At 37.2% G+C, this 26,949-nt stretch overlaps 1 protein-coding gene across 5 annotated transcripts; it reads right to left on the reverse strand.

Annotated features, from left to right (window-relative positions):
• Nucleotides 1-85: 85 nt before the first annotated feature.
• Nucleotides 86-21,689, reverse strand: LOC110024489 (pentatricopeptide repeat-containing protein At5g02860; the record flags this gene model as incomplete). 5 transcript variants are annotated; one of them, XM_020724487.1, is given in 4 exon segments in its annotated part: nucleotides 86-1,730; nucleotides 8,763-8,924; nucleotides 18,569-18,703; nucleotides 19,165-21,689. In XM_020724487.1, a coding segment is annotated over 1 exon segment (2,430 nt), but the record flags the coding sequence as incomplete, so codon positions are not given.
• Between the last annotated feature and the right edge of the window lie 5,260 nt (nucleotides 21,690-26,949).

Raw genomic sequence — 26,949 nt, forward strand, 5'->3', positions numbered from 1 at the left:
TACAAACATAGCACCTGAACCATTGCTATTTACAAATCTAACACCCGCTTTCATCCATTTTTCAAATTCTCACTCAAATATCAAAATACACAATAAAACACCAACCCTAAATTTTCATTTTTATCAAATTCTCAATGATTTGATCGTAATTTGATCATGACACGCATAAATACATCAATTTAGTAGGGCGCTAAGATTTTATAAATAACAATATTTCGGGGTGCTATGTAAGTAATTGTCCTTTTATTTTCATAGTAGAATCTACTCCATAGTAGATGTAGGGTGAAAAATTGCATATAATGAAATTCCAAACCAAAACTTGAATTTTAAGTATGGAAAGTATAGGAAAGAGGAGGAGGAAATAGAAGCCTAGACAAGCATACAAAAACATTTGTATTTTTAATTGGTTTAGCTAAAAAAAAAAAAAAAGAAAAACATCAAACAAGATAAGTCTACCTCTTCTCTAGCGAAAAGTGATGCTGTACAAAGAAAGAAAATAGAAATTTTAATGAGTTCAATATCAATATTGGCATGATCCCTTTCTAAGCCCATATCTACACATATTAACATGCAAAATTGAACACTCTCTTATTGACTACTGGAGATAGTCGTTAAAATGGCACAAATGAGACATGGGAACTACTTATATCTATGGGCACTAGTGACAATTCTCTGGTTATGTTAACTCAGACAAATAAGTAGACAAAACCTGCCAGTTGCCAGATCATAATGTCTTTTAAGTCGCACGTAGTAATGGCAACCTTTAGGCTATAAGATGTCAAAGCAACTCGGAATGACAAGTAAACAAAATATTGACAGTTCAAAGGCACCGAGTAATGTCTGATAAATTGATTAGTCTCAAGGGAGAACACGATAATAAACAATTTAGTGTTATGTGTTATGTGAATCGATTGAAAGAAAGCCAATATGGAGTTCAAGAGAAGAGAATAAAAAAGGAACAGTTGGAAAGAAAATACAGGAACGGGCAAAAAGAAAGCTGCAGAGCAGGAAATGTCAATGCGGACTTGCAGGCGTGAAGCCACTTCGTATGGATTTTAGCGCTAAGCTGCCAGGTCTAGCTAGCCACATGTACAATTCGAATGAAGTGCCAAAAATAAAGGGACATTTACTAACATACCACACAATTCATATGTATTTACATAACTAACACATAAACATTCATAAAAATTGTGTGGTATGTAAATTTCCTTACAAAAAAGAGGCGTTGCACATTTTAGAATTGCTCCTAGACTAATAGTTTTTCTCAGACTTTAATGTGCTAATCCCTGAGGTAATGCCAATATGGATATATGTTATTTCATTCAAAGTCTTCATCAATGACAAAATCTAAGCGAGTGAACCTCCAAAATTCAAGAAATAAAATAGCAAACACACAAAATACAAGAGTTTAATACAGCTCGACAATTTCCCTCCATCCACAAGTGGCAACAAACTCATTATAAACTTAAAGAGGAGAAATAACAATCAGAACTTCTCTCGAGACCCTCACACATGCTTCAGCAAGTAAGAATTCAATGAATTATTTATGAAATTAGGTGAGAACGTCGAGTTAATATAGGGAAGAGTTCATCTTGAAACATTGATGATCAACTATAATTGAGGATTTTTGTAGGCTCCAGTTAAGACTTTGTGGCAACCTCTATTTCAAATTTCAAGGTGGTCCTCCTCATATGACATCATGGTGTGAAACAAGCAACCATTTTTAACACCTATATCATAGACACGTACAACTCATATACCCCTTGAGACAATGGATCATTTAAAATCTTACATATTTTATTTGAATTAAGTAATACTTTGCTGAGAATGGTAAATCATGTAACAAATCTGTAAGTCCTTCAATAGTAAGCATGGCTAATCATCTTAAAAGAAAAAAAAATTAGAGTTCAATGAAATTCAGTCCCTTCATTGTTTAAATTAATGAGCTTAAAATTATATGATTAAAGTAACTTTTTATGTCATTGTATCAACAACTATATCTATCAAAATTTTCTTAATAGATGGTTAGTCAAGATAAATATTAGTAAATTGTTACAATGACTCACAATTGGCTAAGGCAATGACAAACTCGTAATTTCATACAAGTTATTAAAGATTCATAGAAATTTCAAATTGGTGAACCGGGTCTACTTGGGAGGCCTCATTTTGTTATAAATAAATGAGGGAGGCTTGTAGAGAAGGGTGGATAAAGGGAAAACAAATCAATTGGTTAGAGAAAGAAGAGGAGAAGCTTCAAGAATTGAGGGGGAGGATCTTGGAGATCTTCTGTCGAGGCGATTCAAGAGAGAGATCATAACAAGATGAGAGCTCATCGATCTTGGAGATCTTGTATCGAGGAGATTCGAGAGAGAGATCATGGCAAGATGAAAGCTCATTCCTCAATATAAAAGCCTTATTATTCTTCTTTATTGCCTTAGAAGATTTGATGGTTGATTTCCCTCCCGTGGATGTAGGCTTATGGACCGAACCATTTAATTCTTGGGTGTTCTTGTTTCTTGTTTGCATATTATCTTTGCTGCAGTTTTTCGTTTCTTTTCCCTATTTCCTTGCCTGCTGTTGTTTCACTCTTCTTCAATTGTCAAGGAGATGTTCGACATTTATTGTTTTTTTCCAATTCGGTAGTCCACTTCGTGGTTTACTTCAGTTGTTCGGTAGTCTAGTTCTTGATTTTCTTCAGGTAGCGGTCCTATTTTTTTTTCAACAATTGGCGTCGTATGTGGGAATCCTAGCCACGATAATGGGAACCGCCAAATTTGACTTCAAAAAATTCACCGGAAAGAATGATTTCAGCCTGTAGAGAGTCAAGATGAGAGTTCTATTGGTGCAGAAGGTGTCGCAGAAGCTTTGCAAGGGCCAGCAACATTGTCGACTGAGATGGGCAAGAAAGAGAAAAACGGCATCCGGGACAGGGCCCCTCGGGGCTAGGTGGAGGAAATCCCTATTCAAAATTTTGTAAATGAGAGTCAAGATGAAGAATTGTTACAATGACTCGCAATTTGATAACTAAGGCAATGAAAAGCTTATAATTTCATAGAAGCTTCAAATTGATGAACCGAGTCTACTTGAGAGGCCTCATTTTGTTATAAATAAATGAGGGAGGCTTGTAGAGAAGGGTGAACAAAGGGAAAGCAAATCAATTGGTTAGAGAAAGAATATGAGGCTTCAAGAATTGAGGGGGAGGATCTTGGAGATCTTTTATCGAGGTGATTTGAGAGAGAGATCATGACAAGCTGAGAGCTTGCTCTTAGAAATTTTGCATCGAAGAGATTCGAGAGAGAGATCATGACAAGATGAAAGTTCATTCCTCAATGTAAAAGCTTTGTAATTCTTCTTTATTTGCTTAGTGGATTTCCCTCCCGTGGATATAGGTCCTATGGACCAAACCACATAATTCTTGGGTATTCTTGTTTTTTGTTTGCATATTATCTTTACTGTATTTTTTCGTTTCTTTTTCTTGCTTTCTTGCCTGCTGCGGTTTCACTCTCCTTCGGCTATCAAGGAGGTGTTCGGCATTTGTTGTTTCTTCCTATTCGGCAGTCCAGTTCTTGATTTTCTTCAAATGTTCGACAGTCCAGTTATTGATTTTCTTGAGGTGCCGAGCGATCATATTTTTTCTTCAACATATGTAGTATTTTGGTTGTTGGTGATGATGGCGTTTTAGCGGTAAATAAAAAGAATAATTTTAAATTTTTAAGCAAATAATGTCTTGTAGTGATTATTATTTTTGCAAAATTAATGAATGATTAAAAATTATTAAAACTGGTATAACCTCATTTACAGATGCTTTTTAATGGCAATGAAGAAATTCAATGGTGTGATCTGAGTTTATGATCCTAACTTTGAGATGGAATCTGAGGTTGTCCCTCTCAAGGCCTGATGCAGGGGAAATAATCTGGGAACCATCGATATAATATAATTAATGACAAGTTCTATAACTTATATTCTATTGCATAAGCCATTCTATTAATTTAGATGAATCATAACTCTTCTTTGATGTATATTTAAACCATATAGATGCGTTCATAACTTTTCTTTGATGTATATTTAGACCATGTTGATGTATATTTAAACCATATAGACATTTTAGCGATCATTAATTTAAAGAGTAAAGTGCCAAAATAGTCCCCTACTATTGATGGAGCTGTTTTAATCCCATAGTTTATAGGAGCACCAAAATAGTCTCTGACAGTTTTAAAATTGAGCTCTCCTAGTCCTCCAAGGGGATTATTTTAACCCCAATTTACAGAGTCCAGGACTATTTTGATACTTTTTATAAGGGACTAAAACAATCCCATGAATAGTTGGAGACTATCTTGAATAGTTGGAGACTATTGTAACACTTTACACTTAATTTAAATCAACAATAAAGTTAAACTATATAAATCCATCAATAAATATTTAAAGGGGCAATTATGCACATAGCATCCCAAACATTGCTATTTACAATTCTAGCACCCACTTTTATCCATCTTTCAAATTATCAATCAAATATCAAAATTCGTGATAAAACCCCAACCGATATTTTCCACTTTTATCAAATTCATAATGGTTTAATAGTCACATTCGTAAATACATCTATTTAATAGTTAAAAAATATCACATTGTTGCCAGATTTGGCAAATAACAATGTTTCAGGTGCTATGTATATAATTATCCCTTATTTAAAACAAAAGAATAAAATAAATATAATTGAATTTTAAAAATTACGAGTATGTTTAAATTCATACACTGAAAATTAAATAACAATTTGCTTTATCATAATGACAATTTGATTTTGGTTTCATATTTAGGGTCTGTTTGGGGCAGCTGCAGCTTAATAAATGTTGTTGCGCAGTAGCTGTGGCAAGCAGCTGTCACGCAGAAGTTGACTAATTTTTTGTTTTTTTACAGTTCTGAAGCACAACACAACTGTTTCTGAACAAATGACATTTATGCTCTTGTACTATAGTGTTGTTTATAACAAAACTATTGATGTCAGCACATTCCATACTCGAAATAAAATATCTAGTTTGAATGTTATAAAATAAAAACAGACACATCACAAAATAGTAACACGACAATCAAAATTTTAAAAAATTTATTAAAATAACAATTAATAATATGATAGTATTGTTTTAAAATTGATTTGATTTTTTGTGACCAGATAAGCCGTCCTCCAAGGAAACTCGCCACGCCCGATCACATAAAGAAGTCGCAGCTTTCTGTCTTCTACTACGACACCTGTAAAACTGTCTCTCGCAGCAATATGATTGTCACAAAGCAGGGAACATTGTAGTCCACAATAACAGTACAATGCTCTAGAGGTGTTGAAGGTACCGAAAATCCTCAAGCTCATATTTTTTTTAATGTTTAAAACAACACAACACAAAAGCTTAGATGCAACATTAGTGAAAATGAATAATAAAAGTAATCAATTCAAGTTTTAAGAAACAACGAAATCTCAGAGAACATAATATAAGCTATGTTTGGCGTAGCTGCAGCTGCGGTGCACCAGAAAGCAGAGCTCCCCAGGAAGCTGCTGCGAGGAAGCTAGCTGCATGTTTAGGGCAGCTGTGTGAAAACTGTGAGAAAGTTGTTTCTGTAAAAATAACCATTCTGCCCATATTTTATGATGTTGTGTGTAACAGAACTGTGATAGTCATAAATTTAATACTTTTAAAGCAAAAACTAAAATTATTCGTGCTCTGATATGAAAGATTTGGTTGGTTATAAAAAATTCAAATTGATCCTCATTTTTGACATAAATCCAATTTTAAGTCTCCTCTTCCTCCAATTAATTGAAACCATAATGTGGCATACAACAATAACAACAACAACAACAAGAAAAATGATTTCACAATTCATAATTTACTAGTCATTGATCTTTTCATTTATGCATTATATTATACCACCACAAACCCTCCCTTTTCTTCAGCTAATTCGTATATTGTGCTTTTGTTTCCATCAAATAGACAATGAAATCAAGAGTTAATTAGGTTTCTTCAGAATCTCAGGTTCTTAACATGCCTATAGCAAAATTAAATAAGGTAATAAAAATTGTAATTTATTCAAAAAGTGAAAAAAAACTTCATTTTGAGTAATTAGTACTCATAAAATCCACTCAATTAACAAAACGGTGATAAATTCAAAGAGAAATCAAGAGTTCAGGAAACTTACCATCCTTGACCAAAAGGCATCATTCTTGATAATAAATAGTTGCTTCTTCGTCGTCCAAAGCATGCTCCATGTACGGGAGAGAGATAAGTCGGTCGTCACAGTGCCATCACCGAGCACAGCGAGCTCATCGATGGCACAGATCATTTCTTCTCTCTTCGAGGGTTTGTTTGCGTCTGTAGACCTCTCTCCTCGCTCGATATGAAACACAAGAGATCAGCTTTTGCACGGAGGGAATCGACTGAGGTTATAGTTCGGGAGGGAGAAACTGAGCATAAGGCAGGGGAGAGGCGTCAAACGAACGAAAGAAGGAAGGGGGAAGGAGAAGAGCTTTCTTTGGCTTAACAACCAGAACGGTCGGACCTTCGATCGAAAGGGCAATGGGTAAAAACATAATCTTCGAACGCGAGCCGTAGAATCTATCCAGCAACCCGTTTTTTGCGAAAAAATCCCCTACGGTGGCCGCGACGCTTCTCTGCTGCGCACCCAAACTACACACTTTGAGGGCGGGGTGCCGCGAAGTCCTCCAATCGCGCCTCCAAACGGAGCCATAAACCAACAAATTTTTCACTACAAGAAGACAGCAGATGTTATAAAAAAAAGGTTATTTGTTGCCTTGAAACCACGTAATATTGAGCTATCACGTATCCATATCACCAAAAATAGTCATCCATAAGAGCCTAAGAAGCCATAGTACTGGAAAAAGTAGAAGAATTTGGTTGCATTCATTGAGAATTCACATGAGATAAAAATCAATAGCAACATATAAGTCATCCGGAAGAACCCTTAAAGTCGAATATCTCATCATAGACCTCCAAAATCAAAAAAATAAAACATGTAATATTTAGATTATATATTATAACCACAGTTACCTCATCAGTCATCCAAGTGGGAAAGAATACATGCATGAGATCTAAAAATAAAATTGAGATTGAAATATAGATCATTTGCATAAAACATTGATACAATGAGAGTCCTTTTGACTATTGGGTCATCTGGTTTAAAAATTTCTGATGAGAAACTAACTCGAGCATTCAACCGAATTGAAAAATCTATACTGATTATTTTAGATAGTGTTGAAATTACTCCATGACTCGTCTCATAGATTCATTATGTGATAAAACGTAGAGAGTTGTTGCCAACACCTCTCTAAAAGTCATTCTAGAGGAACCACAACATCAACACACACCGCCAACAACACCAACCCCAACACCAACACACACCATCAGAAGTACCACAAACACCAACATCACCACCAACAGCATCAACCCCATTATCAACACACTCCGCCAACAACATCAACCCCAACATTCTTCCTCCAACAAAGAGGATAAATCACCAACAAGGCCAACGAATGAGTAGAGTATCGAGGCTGTTCCAATTGAACCAACAAAATTAAGGAACGATTACATTCAGGACACCCAAAACATTGATATTACAAATTAAGCACCCTCTTTCATCTATCGTTCAAATTCTCAATCAAATATTAGAGGTCATGATAAAACCCCAAAACACGGCAATTATAAAAAAAGCACCATCTTTTATCAAATGCATCAACTTCATAGTTCAAAAAATCACTAATGGGAATCAATTTGTAAACAACAATGTTTCTTGTGCTATCTATGTAATTGCGCCAAAACCATGAAATAGAGGGGAGAGTTCCTCCTCCCCCTCCCCAAAAAAATGAAATCAATATATGCAAATGATTTGTAAACAACAATGTTTCTTCTGCTCTGTATGTAATTGCGCCAAAAAATAAATAGAGGGGAGAGCCGAACCAAGCTACGACATAAAAACCAAAAACCACAAGCATGACGCACGGGGCAAGAAATCACAAGATTGTCGCAACTCGCAAGGGATATGACACGAAAACCAGGAACAACAGAAAATCAAACCATATATCGCAGGGAGCAAGCGACAAATAACAAATCTCCAACCGAAGACTTAAATAGTGTAGGGCATGATAGAGATTACCAATGGTAGAGATTAGCAAATCGCAAGGACATGTGAACGATCATCAAGGAAAAAATTATGAGGACTTGAATAATATGAATTCAAGATAAAAAAGGGTGTCTTCCACATAATTAATAAATTTATAGGAGATATCTCCTATGTTGGCAGTAAAAGTCTTATGGTGCCAAACTTATCATTAAGTAATTTCTGCCAACCAACAGTTGATGGTGATTGAAACTTAAACAACAAAAGACATTTAATTTAGTCAAATTTTTAAAAATAAATAAAACGAAATGATTGATAAAACTAGTGTCCGACGGCAAATGGTTCACAAATGTAGATGTTAATTACTGGCGAGTGATAGGATATGGCCAATTGACAATGTCGGAAATCAAATGAAAGTAGGTTATTGGCTTGATCATTTTCAAATAAATAGGGGAAGCTGACTGATTGAGAAGATCAAAATCAGATGCCTAATGGACGTTGGACGTTAGCAAAACTTAATTAAAGTTTCAATGAGCGTCATATTTGTTTTCCATATTTCTTAATTTTATCAGACGATTTTATTAAAAAATGAAAGGTGGATTCCACTTGCTTATCTAATCAAATCTGACTCATTACTATGTTTCTTTCACCTGGAAAAATTTTGATGAGCACACGCCCCATAATGTGTCCCATAGATCTTCTCGTTGTATCATCCACAAACAAATCCCTTGACATTGCCTGCTCCTTCTGGTGTCATGAAGAGCAAAAATCAGACCCTTTAATTCACAAACCTCAAGTCATTGAGGCAGCCCCTGAATTAAAATAAAAAAATTGTAAGATAAAATAAGTTTAATGTGATAAAACTTAAAAGTACAAGCAATATGCATAGACACATCAACCAATAGAAGCATGCTAAAAACGAAAACAGTCACATAAGTAGAACTTTTCATAGACTACTTAACCCATCTGACTTGTTAAGTGAACTGACAAACATCAATTAAAGACTAGTATATCAAGTGAAATTAATCCATTGACACAATATTTTAGGCTTTTATCCTGTTAAAGCTGGTTCAAACTACAGCTCACAAAAGACAGTAGCACAGGGAGAAGCAACATCAACCTAATGGGTCCAACAACATTAACCCAAGCACATGTTGGTCCAACTTAGTCCAAGCGGACTGTTAAAATTGCCTAGCGCTAAGTTAATATCATCAAATGCAAACAAGCTCAAATTTTGTAAATAAAACTGGGTTAAACTAAAATATGCATGTGCATACAACCATTTGCAATTTTATAATGACAAAAATACCAGGCCTAATGATAAACTATATGGGTTCAAGAGATAAGAAAAATTATGTTATATTGCTTAAACAAAAAGCAAGATAATTACTACCATTTAATACAAATTCAAAGCATCAAAATTATTTATTATAAGTGATAAACTTGAGTGGTATCCTTTCCGGTTGACCGCATATGATTATAACTCTCTAAAATAAGGCTTGAATTAGTCAGATCACATCGCTTATGTATAATGTTCTCGACAAACAATATTCTCAACAGCTTGTTCAAAAAAAATATTGGACATCATCATCATGGGAGGTTGTATTATGAAAATTTGCAAAAATATATCTGATTTAACAAATTCACAAGCTTCTAATTGATAAACAAAAGCTAATTTACATTTGCTCCAATATAAATGAGGGTATCTGGTTCATTTGATCACAAATGGCAGCAGCAAAAAAGCTTTCCAGTTTGATTTTCCAAACATCAAAAACTACTACAGACATAATTTAGAAAAGAAAATTCCTATAGTTGTTGGCATCAATTCACGGGTGTCGACAAATTTTATACGTCGCACCGTGCATGAAATTGGCTGAAATTGACCCGATCACCAGCGAGCTCGTTCAAATGACCCCGGATGACAAAATATGACCCCGGATGAAAAAATAGACCGCGCCGATGCGTCCGGAACGTCAAATTTAGTCAAGAACGATGCCCATTTTGCTGTGAGGACATATTCGGGTTAAAATGCGGGAGAGATATATTATAATATTTTTTATTTTATTATTTTTTATTTTTTAAAAAAATGAAATAATATATATATATATATATATATTTATATTTAAACATATAAAATTATAAAAAAATGAGATATTTATCCTATATTTTTATATTTTTAGGATAACAACGCGTCTTCCCCAAGGATCGCGTCTTTCTCCCTCTCCAAAAGCTCTCATTCGCGACATCATTTGGCTAAGGGATTTTTTTGTTCGAAAACGGCTAACTCCTCCGGATTCGCGCGACAGTGGTCCGATCCTTCTCCTCCCTCGCGAACTCCCTCTTTCGCCCCTCCCCATTCGCGACAGAGAGGACCGCTCGGCCCTCTCTCTTCTGATCCCTTGCCGTTCGCCGCCGATCTCCCTCTCCCGGCTGCGAATCACAGCAGAGAAGGTCTCGCTCCTCTCCTCCAGTGCCGGTCATCGATCCTCTTTCTTCTTCTTCTTCTTCCATTTCTTCTTCTTCTTCTTCTTCCATTTCTTCTTCTCCTATTTCTTCTTCTTCTTCTTCTATTTCTTCTTATCTTATTTCATCATCTTCTTCTTCTATTTCTTCTTATCTTATTTCATCATCTTCTTCTTCTATTTCTTCTTATCTTATTTCATCATCTTCTTCTTCTATTTCTTCTTATCATATTTCTTCTTCTTCTTCTATTTCTTCTTCTTCTTCTTCTTTTTCTTTTTCTCGGCCAACCCCGCCAACCTCGACGGTCTTCCTTCATCTCGCCGGCTTCTGCCTTGCCGATGTCGTATTTTTCGCCGGATCAAAACGCACTCACCGTCGATAAATTAGCATCCATCACCTCGCCGGACAACGAACCTCAACATCTTTCGGGAGGGTACGAAGGACTCCCATTGTACCTGCAAGTTCACGCCGAACTTATAAAAGCTTCGTGCAAACTACGCGAAGGTATAACATTTCTTCCCCTTCACATTTTATTTTCTAGCCGGCCTTAGGTTGTAGGTGTGATAGGGGTGTGGGTTCGATCGCCCACACGGGGTGTGTGCGTTGGTGTAAGCCGGCTCGGCGGCACGCCTATGTGATGGATCAATTGTGTTCCTAGAGGTGACTTATAGGATAGGATCCCCTCGTGCAACTAATTTTCCTACGATAGCCGAGCGAATCATATTTAACTGTTAACCGTAGCACAAAAATCCTAGAAGTTGGAGCCCCCTTCGCTCCCCTTTGCTTTGGTAGTCCCCATCTTTTAGAAAGATCGAAAAGTAGATTTTTGCAAAATGAGAAAATGCGAGTCATTAGCTCATTTTGCAAAGCTCGGAGGCGTCGTGAAATCGGGAAGAGTATTATCACTAGCCCGTTTCATGATGAGAATGAAAACTTTCCCCTTTGAAGATCCAGGGAGAAGTTCCCCTACTTGTCTCACCAAAGCAGAGGCAGCAATTACCATTTTTTTATATATTGACCCTAGGTTCCTCGGTAAGGTCGTTAGCACGAGAATGACTCCCTATCACATGTTTATGTTTGTATGTTGCATTTTGCATGTCACGTCACTTCACTTCGCTCCGATTGGCCGCCCCGGCCCGACGAGCACCTCACTTCGCTCCGATTGGCCGCCCCGGCCCGACGAGCACCTCACTTAGCTTCGTTTGGTCGTCCCGACCCGACGAGCATTTTACTTTGCTCCGATCTGCCGCCCTGGCCAGACGAGCACCTCACTTCGCTTCGTTCGGCCGCCCCGGCCCGACGAGCACCTCACTTCGCTTCGTTTGGTCGTCCCGACCCAATGAGCATTTTACTTTGCTCCGATCGGTCGCCCTGGCCCAACGAGCACCTCACTTCGCTTCGTTCGGTCGTCCCGATCACTTCGCTTCGTTTGGTCGTCCTGGCCCGACGAGCACCTCACTTTGCTTCGTTCGGTCGCCCCAGCTCGACGAGCACCTCACTTCGCTCTGATCGGCCGCCCCGACCCGGCGAGCGCCTCACTTTGCTCCGTTTAGCCGCCCTGGCCCGACGAGCATTTCACGTCGTTCTGTCTAGCCGCCCCGGCCTGATGAGCATCTCACTTCACTTCATCCAGCCGTCCCGGCCCGACAAGCATTACACTTTACCTCATCCTGTCACCCTGGCCCGACGAGCATTCTACTTCACTTCGTCCGGCCGCCCTGACCCGGTGAACATTTCATTTCATTTCAATCGGCTCCCTTGATTCGGTTGATACAACACTTTGGTTTGATTGGATTACTCAACCCAGTCGACCAATTATTTGCACCACCATATTGTCTTGCATGTGTGTTTGCATTTTTGTATGTTGTAGCTTCTTCTGGGTCACTGCCTTGCCGTTATACCATCTTTTCGGGCCCTTGCCGCTACGGCATGCCTACCTTCGGGTCACTACCTTACCGCCATACCCTCTTTTCGGGCCCCTGCCGCTACGGCATGCCCATCTTCTTAGGGCTACTACCATCATGGTATGTCCACCTTTGTTTTATTGCCTTATTGGCATACCTTCTAGGGCCGCTGCCACCACGGCATGCCCATTCTTTTGGGGCTACTACCGCTACGGTATGTCCACTTCTACGAGTCACTGCCTTCATAACATACTCCTTATCACTATTTATATGTTTTGATTCGCCTGCATTAGCATTTGCATTTGCATGTTTGTATGGATAGCGAGTCAGACCCGTTAGGAGAGTGACTCTTGTGTTGGTCGCGATGCCTTAACGAGCATTGCTCGCTGGGTCAATCCCAATGAGCAATGCGAGTTGAGTCATCGGGACTAACATGAGTATGATTGTGCTAAGAATCCAATGAATCTAACTAGTGTCATTCCCTTTTGTGACACTCTTTAGATTTTTTTGGATCCTTAGGATGGGACCAGTAAAGTGACCCCACATTTAGATACTAGGTTGATGCACTTTTCGCTAGATGGTGTGCTAGGCTAGGATTTAGGGTGTTAGGTAGTCTTTTTGATGTTTGGCTATTGTTTACTGTTGGATTGGTTGCCCTAACCAGATATATTTCTTTTGCATTATGTTTGTGATGTGACAGCATGTTGCATATGTATGGTAGTGTGTTAGGGCGTTCTTCTGCAGGGAGCCATGTCTATTTTCATACACACACACAGGCACCGTTATGGGGGGGAGCAAATAATGATTTCTGACTCTTTTGCTTGCAAGTGCTATTAGCTCCCCCCACTTTTAAGACATGACTCACGATACGTTATGTGCATGTGAGCTTTCTCGCTGACATTTGTTTTTATGCCGGATTGGGTCTTTTTCTTTTCTTGATGTATTTTTTTTAGTCTAGGAGAGTCCTGTAGCAGAAATAAGATACGGGCACGGGTTATGAGACGTTAGCACAGGAACCACGTGGAGGGGACCAGGAGCAGAAGCTCGTGCCCCGTATCTCAATTCTGCATTTTATATTGATGTATAGAATTAGGACCGGACATGTATATGCGGAGTCCGGCCGCCCTTTTTCTTTTCTGGGATATGTTTCCGACCCAGCGGCACCGGCCTGTTATTATTTTGGTTTGACTTGCTTTATTTTATTTTTGCATCATGTTGCATTTTAATATTGCATGTTTACACTTGCATGTGTTTTTCTTATTTTCTTTCTGTGTTTTATCTGAGATTTCGTGATATAACACAGGCTCATTAAGGACCCTAAAATTTTAATTTTCTACAAAATCTTAAATAAAATCTTCAAGATAATTAAAATTTAGGATTAAAATATTCAGGATTTAAAAATTGCAACATTTACTTTCTTGCATATATTAATAGGACCTCCACAATACTTTCTAGATAAAGGCATTCATGTTTGCATGTCCCGAGGAGAAGTCCCCGTAATTTTCCAACCTGACTGACCCAGCATACCTTCATATATGTGGTTGTCTAGTGCGCCTAGGGTGTTAGAAGGCTCCCCGACCCAGACGGGGTGTAAGTTCTTTTGTTGGAGTTTTCACAGCTTTGTAGCTGAGCCTCCACTTTCTCTTCTTTCCGGAGGCATCCTTGTCATTTCGGCAAGTATAAGTCCCACCTCTTGGAGCTCCAATTTATAGTCATAAAATAGAGTTTCCTTCCTTTGACCTTAGGGCTACCGAGGTTCTCGTGGATGATGCAATTCACGGATTGCTGATCGGGGATCTCAGGTTGTGTTGGGTCGACTACCTTCACGACCAGGTAGAATTGGGTCCTAATGGTTTGGGATTACGGGTCGTGGTACCCCGACCTGACTACCTCTACCTCCTAGGATTACTTTTCCTTGCCTTTTGACTACCCCTGTTGAGCCATTTCTGCTCCTTTGACTTCGTTGGTGTCACTTTAACGGCCCGATGCCGATAAGCTGTCGCTTGTTTGGGATACGACGATTTGTCTTCTGCCCTTACGGTCCGAATGTGCTATGACGTATTGGGATACCCCTGTTGAAGTGATTTATGGTTATTTCGTAGGTTTCGTGAGTTGAGAAGCCGCTACCCATTTGGCGTGGGAGATTCACTTTCCGCCCGATGGTGCAGCGTGAGCTTCAAAGCATCGAGACTATTCCATATGAAATAATCACCTTTTGATAACCTATACCCCATGTTCATAATGATAAAGCGAAACTCTTTCCATCGGAGTCTTCTTGGGTATCCCCCGAGATGTAATTAACCAGTAAGAATACGTTCCTCTGGGAGACTTTTGACCCCAGAACAAAAATGTTCTTTTTGATTTTCTGGTTACGGGTAGTTTATATAAAGATTTCACTCATGGATGTTGTTTTTTTCGAGGTACTTCAATCCATTCTATTTGGATGTATACTCTCGACCCATCACATGAGGATTATCCTTATATAAGTCTTTCGTCTCTTTTCTTCTTTTTTTTTTGATTTGTGTGTCTATTTGTTAGTACGGTTGTTCACTATTCGATTCCTCTCCTCTTCGAGTCATTCATTTGGTTCGAGAGGGAGACTTACTCAAATAAGGAAATTATACAGCAACATACAAAAAGGCAAGCTGGCGACTCCGAGATCTAAAAAGAACCAAAAAAGAAAAATAGTAGTAAATTCACAACTGATTTTACAAACAGCTACAACTATAGCAAGAGGACCCCAAATAATGAAGAAATTATCAAATTAATGGCCAACAAACAAATGGAATATAGAAGAAGAGGCCGTAATTGTTATATTATGGGATGCGATTCAATTTGAATGATTCAAATAGGCTAGCATGACATAATAAGGACTAACTTTTTTATTTTGTCTTTGCTTATCGTACCAAAACTAATTAGTTCTATCCAACCAACAAATTCTTACTGAAACCTTCGTACTATACTGCTGTTTTGGCAAAAGAAACTTCCTAAATCTTTGCCGTTCATCACACTCATTGTACCTAATCAGCTTCTATGGCTTGCTTCATTACATTGCTACGGCTTTTCATATACCAATTAATGCACTACTAAATCCTACAGCAGCTTGCCTCTTCTTTTTCCTCTCTATATTATATGCTGGTACAGTAATTAGACAGCATGTTATCATGGTATCAGAGCACCAGCTTAACAGCAATCTTACCCCATCCTTTTCTTCTCAACGTCAATGATGCTCGAAATTCTGACTGCCAACATCAAATCATTGGCAAATACAGCCCTTACAGCTGATAACTATCCTATTTGGAGTTAACAAATCCATGAACTCTTTAAATCCAAATGATTTGATAACTTCTAGATGACACATTTTCCTGTGCTCAGCAATACATTAATGACAGTAAACAATCAAACATCTATTAATCGCAATTGCACTCTATGGAAACTTATAGATCAAAACCTAAAAACATCAAAACTCTACACAGGATGGTTGCAATAGCTATCCCTCCCTCTCAATTCTAATGGTCAACATCAAATCATTGGCAAATAAAGCCCTTACAGCTGTTAACTATTACATTTGGAGGTCACAAATCCATAAGCTCTTTACAGTTAATGGATTTGATAACTTTCTAGATGACACCTTTCCTTGTACTAAGCAATACATTCATGACACTAACAATAAAACATCTATTAATCCCAATTACACTCTTTGGAAAGTTATAGATCAAAACCTATCAATAGCCATCTACTCCACCATATCTCAATCCATTTTATCTCATGTCCTCCCATTAGAATTTCATGCTGAAATCTAGAATTACATCACATTACCATGAAAAATAATACCATGAACCAATAACTTAATGAAATCATAGTCATTGTGGATCAATTAGCTACTGCAGGCTGCAAAATTTATATGGAATATATAGTTCTATACATGTAAATGGACTTCCACCCGCTTATCAGTCTTTCAAGACTGCAGCTCAAACCAGACTTGAGCCAATTCATCTTGATGATTTATACTCTCTTCTATGCAGTGAGGAGATCAATATTCAAGCTAAACCGCTAATTGCAATTCTTCCCACCATTAGCAATTGTTTCCAACGAAGAAAAAGAACACTCCTCTACCTACAGTGGCCGCAATAAACTGTCTGCACATCCCAGGCCGCAACAAACCGTCTGCACATCCCAGGCAGTCTTCCAATAGCAACAACAACACTACCAACCTTTTGAAGCCATGAATTGTTCGTCAAATTTTTGAAGAACAGGTCACTTGGCAATAGTCTGATGGCATTGCACCAACCTGTCCTACTTGCCACCAGTGTCCGTTCTGTTCTAGGGTATAGGGGCAGCTGAGTTGATGTAGAATGCCATAAGATTGCAAATAAGTTTTCAAATTGTTGGAGATATATTCTACTTCATCTAGGCACAGGATTTCAATGATGGTGTGAAATTGGGTTTGAACCATTTTGTGAAACTAAATGAATTTATGAATCGCTTAAGCTTTAATAATCATTGGAAAAAGCCAACCGAATCTAAAATAAACTATGAAGACAACATAGTATTTAAATCCATGAAGAGAAGAATTTGAAGCCCATATATCCAAATTAACTAAGGAAAACTTCTGTTTAGCTCTGGACACAGAAAAAGAAAAATAGTTTATGGCTTTTGGAAGCCCTACATGAGTTACAAAAGATGCGGGATTCTGAAATTTTAAGGGACTTTTTTGCTTGGAGATGGTGGAGAATATGGAGTGTAGATGACCCAGCATTTAATGCCAAAGTGTTCATTGGAATATTGAGTGTATGTAATGCTCGGGAAGGAGATGATCCAGCTTCATTGCTTCCCTTATTTAAAAACTTCATATCAGGTTCAACATGAAGAACCTCGCCGATCTCCACCTTCCTTAGCATTACCTTTCAAGATACCAAGAAGAGATACTTCCACCATCAAATCTAATACGATACTGAACTGCTCAATACAGCAGGCATGCTAAAATGCAAGCCTATTTACACACCAATCTCTTCCAAGCAGCCCATAGACTTCTTCTCAACAAATATTTTCAGATCCTATCCTCTATCGTCCCTTGGTTGGCCCCTACAATACCTGACGTTCACAAGGCACGACATTACATTTGTTGCCAACCAAGTCTACCGACATATGCAAACACCACTCAACCAGAACATCAAGCTCATCAAACGGCGTTGTGATATTATAAAGGAACATTGCACAATAGTTTTCCTATCAGTAAAGGTGATCTCTCTCATGGCATACTATAACTTGGATTGAATTGTTGACCACACCAACTGCAGATCTACCATTGGATTCTGTATTTTTCTTGGCCCCACACCAGTTCTATGGAAAGTTCACAAACAGAAAATGGTGGCAAGATTGCCAACAGACGTGAAACCAAGCAATTGCTGCAACTACAATTGAACTGCTTTGGCTGATACGTCTCCTTCTGGATTTTGAGATCAGCATGGATAGACCAACACCACTAGTCTGTGACAATGCATCTGTTATCGCTATTGCCAACAATCCAATATTTCGGAGCTCAAACTAAACACATTCAAATCAATTTTCACTCTATCGGGGCAATACATAGCCTTCAAAAATCTTATGATTTCCAAACTTGCCATTTAGGACGAAACAGCAAATATTCTCACTGACTGTTTATCAACTTCCAGGTTTTAAAATTTATGGACCAAACTCATGATTCAACTCAAGGAATCCTCAGTTTTATGTACAACTGAATATCTCCCCATTCTCACCATACATATGAATCTCAACAACCTGCTATCCTTTGTATACAGTTGTTATGGCATTAACAACCTTCCTATATCTCTGTCGTTCATCACTCTCAGTGAGTCTAATGTATTACATTGTTGCTGCTTTTCATATACCAATTATTGAACTACTAAATCCTACAGCAGCTTACCTCTTCTTTCTCCTTTCTATATCCTTTGCTAGTACAGTAATTTGACTGCGGGTATCAGGTTTATTATCAATATTTGTATCACGGTTCATACAATGTGGATATTTTAGTCAGTTGTAGATGGATGCTATTCAATAAATTGAAGAATTAGAATTTTGACACTTACCTGTTGTTTTGCCGGAAATGCATCTAGCGTTTCCATAAACCCAGCCAGGATCTTGTTCTAAAAATACAAACACCAAACCCAGTCTTGGAAACCAAACTTCACAGATTTCACAATACAACCTAAATAGAATGTCTGCTGCACTCAAAGAAAAAAAGAATTATGTAAATAGAATCAGCAGAATTAATGCAAGTCATCTTTTTTTACAAAAGATATGAAAATCATTCTCATTAGATGCATTGAATTAAATATCTTTACCACAAAAATGTAAGAAATAAGACCCGAGAAGTATTTCCAACAAAAATAAGAAAATAAAAAGATGGTAATTTGTAATCAGTATGACAGCTTGAATGGCATGTATAAGGTAAAAATAATAATAAGAAGATAACCTAATATTTTAAATCTAAGAAAACAAAAATGATTTATACTCCAAATAGGTTGACAATAACCTTTATAACTGCTGCCTAAAATGTACTAAGCCCACCATCCTAAAGAGATCTAAAGCGTCGGATTGTTTTTAAATTAAAGAATTCAAAGAAAAATTAAAAAAAATGTTGTTTTTTAAAGGATGTTAAACAATAGAATACAAGAGGAATTACCAGGATGAAGATCAACAAACAATGGGACCTTAGATGCACAAGTTCATATTTTGCCCTTTCTTGTTGCAAAATTCTCATCCAAAGCTTTACGAGGATCAAACGGAAGATCTAGCTAACCGTTCAGATAATCTCTTCAGTTGCTCTTTTGAAATCCTTGGATTGATCTGTTGAAGGTTCTGAACAAAAGCACTAGCCTCATCTCTCCTCCCTTGCTTATAGTAACCATCTACTATTGAGTTATATGTGTTCTCATTCGGCCTGCATCCATGCTTTATCATGTAGACAACCACATCAATTGCTTCCACAAACATTGAATTGGCCACATAACAAGCAACAAAAATATTATAAGTAACAATATCGGGCTTAAGTCCTGAAGCCTGAAGATCAGAGAATATCCTGGAGGCTTCGTTCATCCGGCCATGCTTTCCATAAGCATAAATGACAGTGTTGTAGGAATATAGATCAGGCCGCCCGCATTTTTCCTTGATCTCCCTAAGAGTACCATCAGCCCTCTCCAAATCTCCCAACCTGCTATACATATTAATCAAGCTATTGTATGTGGTCAGAGTGCGAGTAAAACCACTCTCTTTCATAAATTTAAGGATCTCATTAACCTTTGAAACCATCTGCCTCCTACCATAGATGGATACCATTGCATTCAAAATATTTATATCAAGTGAGCACCCTCTCTTCCTCAACTCCAAGAAAGCCCGCTCTGTCTCTGGAAAAAGATTGTTCTTGCTATTTACCAAAACAAGAGTTTTGAAAAGAATGTTTCGTGGTTCAATAACCCTACCATATATATCTCCTTCAACGGATTTCATCCTATCAAGCTCCTTTGCGTTGGAATATGCATGCAACAAAGAGCAAAAAGTCAGTTCATTTGGCTTACAGTTGAGAGCTTTCATCTCAGCAAGTATCTTCTCCGCTTGTTGCCATAGTTTTCCACGAGCCAATGCAGCCATTACAGCATTATAAGTGGATAGATCTGGCCCAATTCCAGAAGTAAGCATGTTCTCGTAGATCTCCATAGCCTGTTTAAATAATCCACATCGACTATAAGCACTAATCAAGGTATTATAGGTCTCCCTTCCCGGCAAAAACCCAGCTTTCCTCATCTCTTTGAAAACACCAGAAACTTCCGTGTCCATCCCATTCTGACCAAAAATTGCTAACAGAGAATTCCAAGTGACAACATCTGGTGTAAAGCCGTTTGATCTGAGCATTCCAAAAACACTCATCATGTCTGCAAACTTACCCCGATTTCCATGCATCTTGATCAGAGCATTGTAGGTACAAAGATTTGGTCTGCATCCTTTACTCTCCATCTCCTCAAAAAGTTTCATGGTAAGCTCGTCCTTGCCAGCCTTCTCAAAACCAGATATCAAAGTAGTGTAAGTAATGACATCAGGCTCTATCCCCTTAGCTTCCATTTGTACCTTGAGCTCCATTGCTTTCTCCAAAATCCCATCTTTTGCATAGGCTGAGATCAAAGAGTTGTATGTAACTATTGTAGGAGGAAAACCATTCGCATCCATCTCTGCAAGCACCTCCATAGCCTCTTCATGCTTCCTAGACTTTCCATACACATCCAGAAGCACATTGTAAGTGACTTTATCAGGTCCTAATCCCAATGATTTCATCTCCTTAAATAACTCAACGGCTTCTTCATGCAGAGATCCTCGGCGGCAGCAGCTGATGAGGGTATTGTAAGTGTACCGATCAGGAGCTATCCCATCCCTCTTCATGACTTGAACAAGGGAGACGATTTTGTGCCAGGGCATGAAGAGCTTGCCATAGATGTTCAGCACAATGTTATAGGTTACCAGCGTTGGCTTAATACCCTCCTCCACCATTCGCCGGAACACGGAAACAGCGTCGAGATAACGCTCGTTTCGGGCGTAGGCGGTGATTAGGGAAGTGTAGGCGTAAACGTCGACCGGGCAATGCTGACTGCGGAAATCATCGAGGAGGGTAGCAGCGACAGAGAGCTCTCCATGGCGGCCCATGATGCCGATCACTACAGGGATGATAGCGGAAGATGAGAATAATGCGTCTCCGTGGGCGCGCCGAGCGCTGTCGAAAACGGCGAGTGCAGTGGTGGGGCGCTTGTGGAAGTCGAGGGCCTCAATGATGCCGAGAAGATCGGTGAGAAGGGAGTCTGGATCGTTACAAGCGGGGTTGAGGAGCGGGCTAAGGATGGCGTCGAGGTCGGGGGAGGGGAGATTTAGGAGTGACCGGAGGATATGGTGGCCGCGGAGGGAGACGCGGGGGTCGACGGACCAGGGTTTGCCGCGGTTGGGGTCGTGGTGACGGCCAAGGAGGGGTTTGCGGGAAGTGCGGGGAGAGCGGCGGGATTGAGTAGCGGACGGGGAAGAGGAGGATGAATGGCGGAGGAGGTCTTCGAGAACAGGGGAGGGGGAGAGGGTAGAGATGGGGTTGAGCTTTAGAGAATCGAGGGAGAATGGCCGGGGGGCAGGAGGGGAAGGGGGGCGGAGGGGCAGTGGAAGGCAAGAGATGAGCTTGGCATGGCAGAAGCTCGAAGTGAAGGGTTTCGGCTTGGCCTCCGGGGTTTAAGGATGGGGTAGAAAGTGGGTGGGAGGGAGGACACCTAATCGGGGCATCTCCCTCCAACTGTCGAAATGAGCTCCATGGATTTGCTCAGAAAACGGACTAGTCCCAAAAAGCATGAGATACATGAGAGGCATATACATAAACGACATTGTGCATATATATAGTTTATACAAAGTAGTTAAATTATTAATATCATATAAAAAATAATATTATTATTACTTTTTTAAAGTGACATACACATTTTTATACATAGATTTAAAATATCAAAATGTCATTTATGTAAATATGAATGTTTAGGTGTGAGATGTAAATACATTAAATTTGTGTGCTAGATATGTAAATTTCTTTTTTTAACATTTAAAAGATGAAGTACACATTTTTATGCATAAGTTTAGTGTTATAAATATAGAAAACAAAGTTGGTGATAGACATGTAAATAAATAGGAATTGGGAGGTATGTATGTAACCATTTTTTATGATAGCTTAATTTTTTTATTCATTATTGTATTGAGTCAAATATTTAAAGGAGATAGAATATATGTATATATTATTTTATATTATTAATACATATATATAATATATATATATAAAGATAGAGAGATAGACAGATAGATAAATAGATAGATAGATGGATGGATAAATATTAACAGGATGAACATTTGAAATAACATATTGTGATCTCCATTTTTGATTTCTACCGATGTGTTAAGCAATTAACTAATTTATTTTTTATAGTTAAGTTATTTCATGAATATCTAATCTTAACATAATAATATGTTGCTCCTTCATTCTAGTCCCAATAATTGAAGTACAAATTTGTCTCTCATGAGGTGGTTGTTTGAGGAGCTTTGGCTCTCACAATTAAAAAACATAAATAAATAATCTAAAAATAAGTTTTTTATATGATAGCATTGTAATTTTATAATAATTTTGTTTAGTATTTTTTCAATATCTTTGTTTAGTGTATTTTATTTTTTGGATCTTGGGCTCCTTTGAGTAATCTTCTCTCCATTTTTGATAGAGAGTTAGTTCTTCTGCTAAGATTCTTAACTTCTTGAACGGGATACTATCCATTGGAAAAAAATGGAAGGTAGAGAAGAGGTAGGTCAAGCAAGGAATAAACAACAATATGTGTATTCTAAAGGTAACAATCATGCCAGCAAATCCTATTATACTCACGAAGCACCTTTTATAAGGATAAGAAGTTAATGTGTCATTAACGACCATGTTATTACTATTTTTAAAATTCATATAACTTTCTCTTAAGAAAATATTGACATCCTTGATATGCACTTAATACTCACACATGGGTCTCATTTCAAATCACATGGTGGATATTTCATGCCAAAAAAAAATTACAATAATGGTGCTAATCAAGGCTATCAGTGCAAGGAAGTCTAAACCTTATTCTTTCAATATATTACTTATCTACTATAAGTATAGCAATTTTCTAGAAACAATTCACATCATTAGAATACCTCATAACATACACATCATACTCGCACAATAAAAAAAAAATTGTTGAGGTCTTTCCTTCAACCAACCAAATAGTCGAAGGCTTGGGATGAACAACACCCTTGTGACATACAACTTGCCCATAATGAAGAATGGAGCTACTAACTTAGGGATTGAAAATCATATGGTCTCTACCTAAGAAGTTTAAGTGACTACTTCTTGTAGGAGAGCAACAACCTCAGGCAAATGATAGTTTGAACTCTATACAAAGTTCAGTTGACTACTATCAACATGATAGATACAAGCCAAACGTGAAGGATAATCCAAACCCCATGAAAATGGTTGTAAGCCTATTCATATTGGGATAAGTTGTAAGTATAGCAAGTATAAACCCTTTGGCCATCAAAAATAAAATTTTAAAATACCACTGTACAAGCATAAAACTTGTCATTCATCATAATAAAATCTTCGTAAAGGCCTAAAGTGTCACACAGGTTCCTCCTCCAATAAGGTTGGAGTCCCTCGGGAAAAAAGAGGAGACTTAATATATTTTTTTTGTCTATACATGTGTCTTTTCGCTTAAATACGAGATTAAGATTCTCATTCTATTGTTATTTTTATGTATAGTATTAAAAGATACGAGAATAAGAAGACTAAATTTATCTCAATAAATAATCATCATGGGCCAGAAAGGACATTAGCAAGCCTAATGGGTATGGGACATTTGTTCTCTCCCTACTAGACATCGATCATGCACCCTTTCTTTTGAGAATACATCCATCAAGCATCACTTACCAAATTGACTTGTCAGATTAGCAAAGTCAATGACCAAATGTCGGGTAGGTTTGTCATATTGATATGTCGAGTTGATTAGTCAAATGGCTTCTATCGTGTGTCCGCTCCCAAATACTATCAACGACTAGAGAGGATGTGCATATTCAACTGTGCCTGAAAATAAACTGTCCATCTTAATGTCATATCAACCTGTAACCAACTTACTACGAAGACAAACATCATACTATACTAAAATCATTCAATATTCCTTTCTTGTAACATATCAAGAAAAAGAAATCATATCAAGCCCAATAAATGGAAATGATCTCTTGCCTTTAAAAGGAGCTAGACCATAAACTTTCTCAAGCTCTCTACCCCATATTTACAAAGCAACCATGTATTCCATTCCCTCATACCACTCCATGTATAAGTCTTATTTAATTGTATGAGCCCACAGACAAATCAAAATTCAACAATACCTCGATTCATTCAAGTTAACTATTCTTCTTTATATTTGCCTAAAGTCATAAAGAGTCGAGTATTATAGAAATTTTGATGGATTTAATTCATCAAGTTTTTCTTTGAATCACACAAAATTTGATATGTCTCAACATTATTTTGAAGGAAATTTCAATATTTTTTGAATAAACAAGTTCATTAGTGATCTTGAATGGCTCTCAGGCCAAAAGGTTTGAGCTTTGGACTAGTCAAACTCACGTGCCAAACATCCCATGTGTTTGAAAAATCATATCATTTTGATTGCATTGGACACATTTTGTCAAATTAGATCATCTCAAATTTTAATTTGTTATTATTCAAATTTATATGGCTTCTTAACTAATATTTTAAATTCAAAATTACTTTTTATATCTCTCTCACATAATTTTTTATATCCCATCAAAAATAATATTATTATTATATCAAAATATTATATAAAAAAATATATATATATATATATATATATATATATATATATTTATGCATAAATAAAATGGTATATATAAGAAAATTAAAATTAAAGTATAAGGTTTGTAGGAGAATTAATTGGTAAGCATGTAAATCTTTATAAAATTCAATGAAACTATTTTAAACTTATCCTAACGAAGGACAAATCCATAAAATAATTCAATTTTCATGAAAACCCATTTTCCTTCCCTCTAATGAAGCTATTTTTATCCTATCCTGAATAGGGCTGTCAAAACGGTTCGTTGTTCGTGAACAGCTCGTGTTCGACTAGTTAAGAAACTCGTGTTCGGCTCGTTCGCTAAGTTAACGAGCCGAACACGAAAAACACGAACAAATATTTGTTAATTCGTGTTCGGCTCGATATTTTAAAAAAAATTAATTGATTACAAGACTACAGAGATTTATAATCAATTAAAAATTTTAATGAAGAAAAAAAAATAAATTAGATTCACATGTTATTTTAAATCTTGGATTAATCTTTAATATCTTATTACTACGTGTTCATAGTTGTCAAAATGACACTTTATTCATAAACAACTCGTATTCGGTTCGCTAAGTAAATGAGCTGAACAAGAACACTCTTGAACTCTCTTTCTAAGCTCGAAATATAAACGAGTCGAATAAGAACTAAGCCTGGGCTCACTAATGTTCAGCTCATTTACACCTCTAATCCTGAAAAGATGGGCAGATTCGCAAATTAATTCAATTTTCATATAAAAGATTTAAAAAAGATTTTTTCTTTTCCCACCTCAAAGACTGCACAGCCATCATTAAATTACAATAAATGGGGCCCACCTGTACCCGTTAACAGAGAAAAGCTAACGTCATGAACGAATCACGACCGCCCAATTTGACCACCTCTTTCCAATGGCGCACGCTGGCCGGCTTTTCATTGTTATTTTTTTTTTTATTTTTGCATTTTTTTCATTTTAGGTTCTAAATTTAAAATAAGCGCTGAAAGAACTGAAAAAAAAAAGAATAATTACATAAAGCCCGTCATAAAGATTGATATTTACAAATTAAACATCCAAATAGATTTTTTTAGCCACCCAATATATTGGCTTCAAATCATTAAAAATTTAATAAAAAAATAAATATAGATTAGAGTTTTATAATGAATTTTAATATTTGTGCAAGAATTTGAAAAATAAATGAAAAAGTGTAGTTGATTTGTGATAAGTCAATAAATTTCCAGCATCTTTGACAAATCTTAAGGCATTGACATGAATCTTGATGCATATTTTTGAGCAAGAAATATTAAAACTACGATTAAAAATCATCAAGAGCTATAATTTCATCAAACTTATGGTCAAAATGACCAGTTCAACGAGACAGACTCAATGATACCAAAATTGCTCCAATCCGAGTCAAATCTAAAAGATAGATGTTTTCGTATACGGGTGAAATTATTTTTAAGTAATGATTGAACTTTCAAAGTTAGATATGTAAATGCATAGGAAGTGGCATGCATGTAAATCTTTCTTAGAGACCCAATTTGGAAACACATTCATGACTCAATCTATAATTTTTAAATTTAATTGTCACTTGTCACGATGACTCACAATTATAAACTAAGGCGATGACATAATTGTAATTTTATCACCTATTGTTAAAAAAGGAAGGAAGGTTTCTTATTGTTGGACCGTTTCACATGAGAATGACCCATTAGTTATATAATGAGGATATATGTAGAGAGGGTTTCAAGAGAAGAAAGAAAAAAGTTGGTTAGAGAAAGAAGGGGATGGGCTTCAAGAAATTGAGGAGAGCAATTTGTGGATCTTGTATCGAGTTGGTTCAAGAGAGAGAATATGAGAGAAGAGCTCATCTCTTAATGAGAAGTCAGGTGAAACACGTTTTATTGTCTTAGTGGATTGATGGTTGATTTCCCTCCCGTGGATGTAGGTCCCATGGACCGAACAACGTAAAATTCCTATGTATTTTTATTCTATATAACTCTATTTTTTAAATTCTCATCCAAATGTTAAAATTGATGACAAAAGCATAACTGGAATATTT

Source organism: Phalaenopsis equestris, unplaced genomic scaffold, assembly GCF_001263595.1.
Source record: "Phalaenopsis equestris unplaced genomic scaffold, ASM126359v1 Scaffold000258, whole genome shotgun sequence".
Taxonomy (NCBI): Eukaryota; Viridiplantae; Streptophyta; class Magnoliopsida; order Asparagales; family Orchidaceae; genus Phalaenopsis; species Phalaenopsis equestris.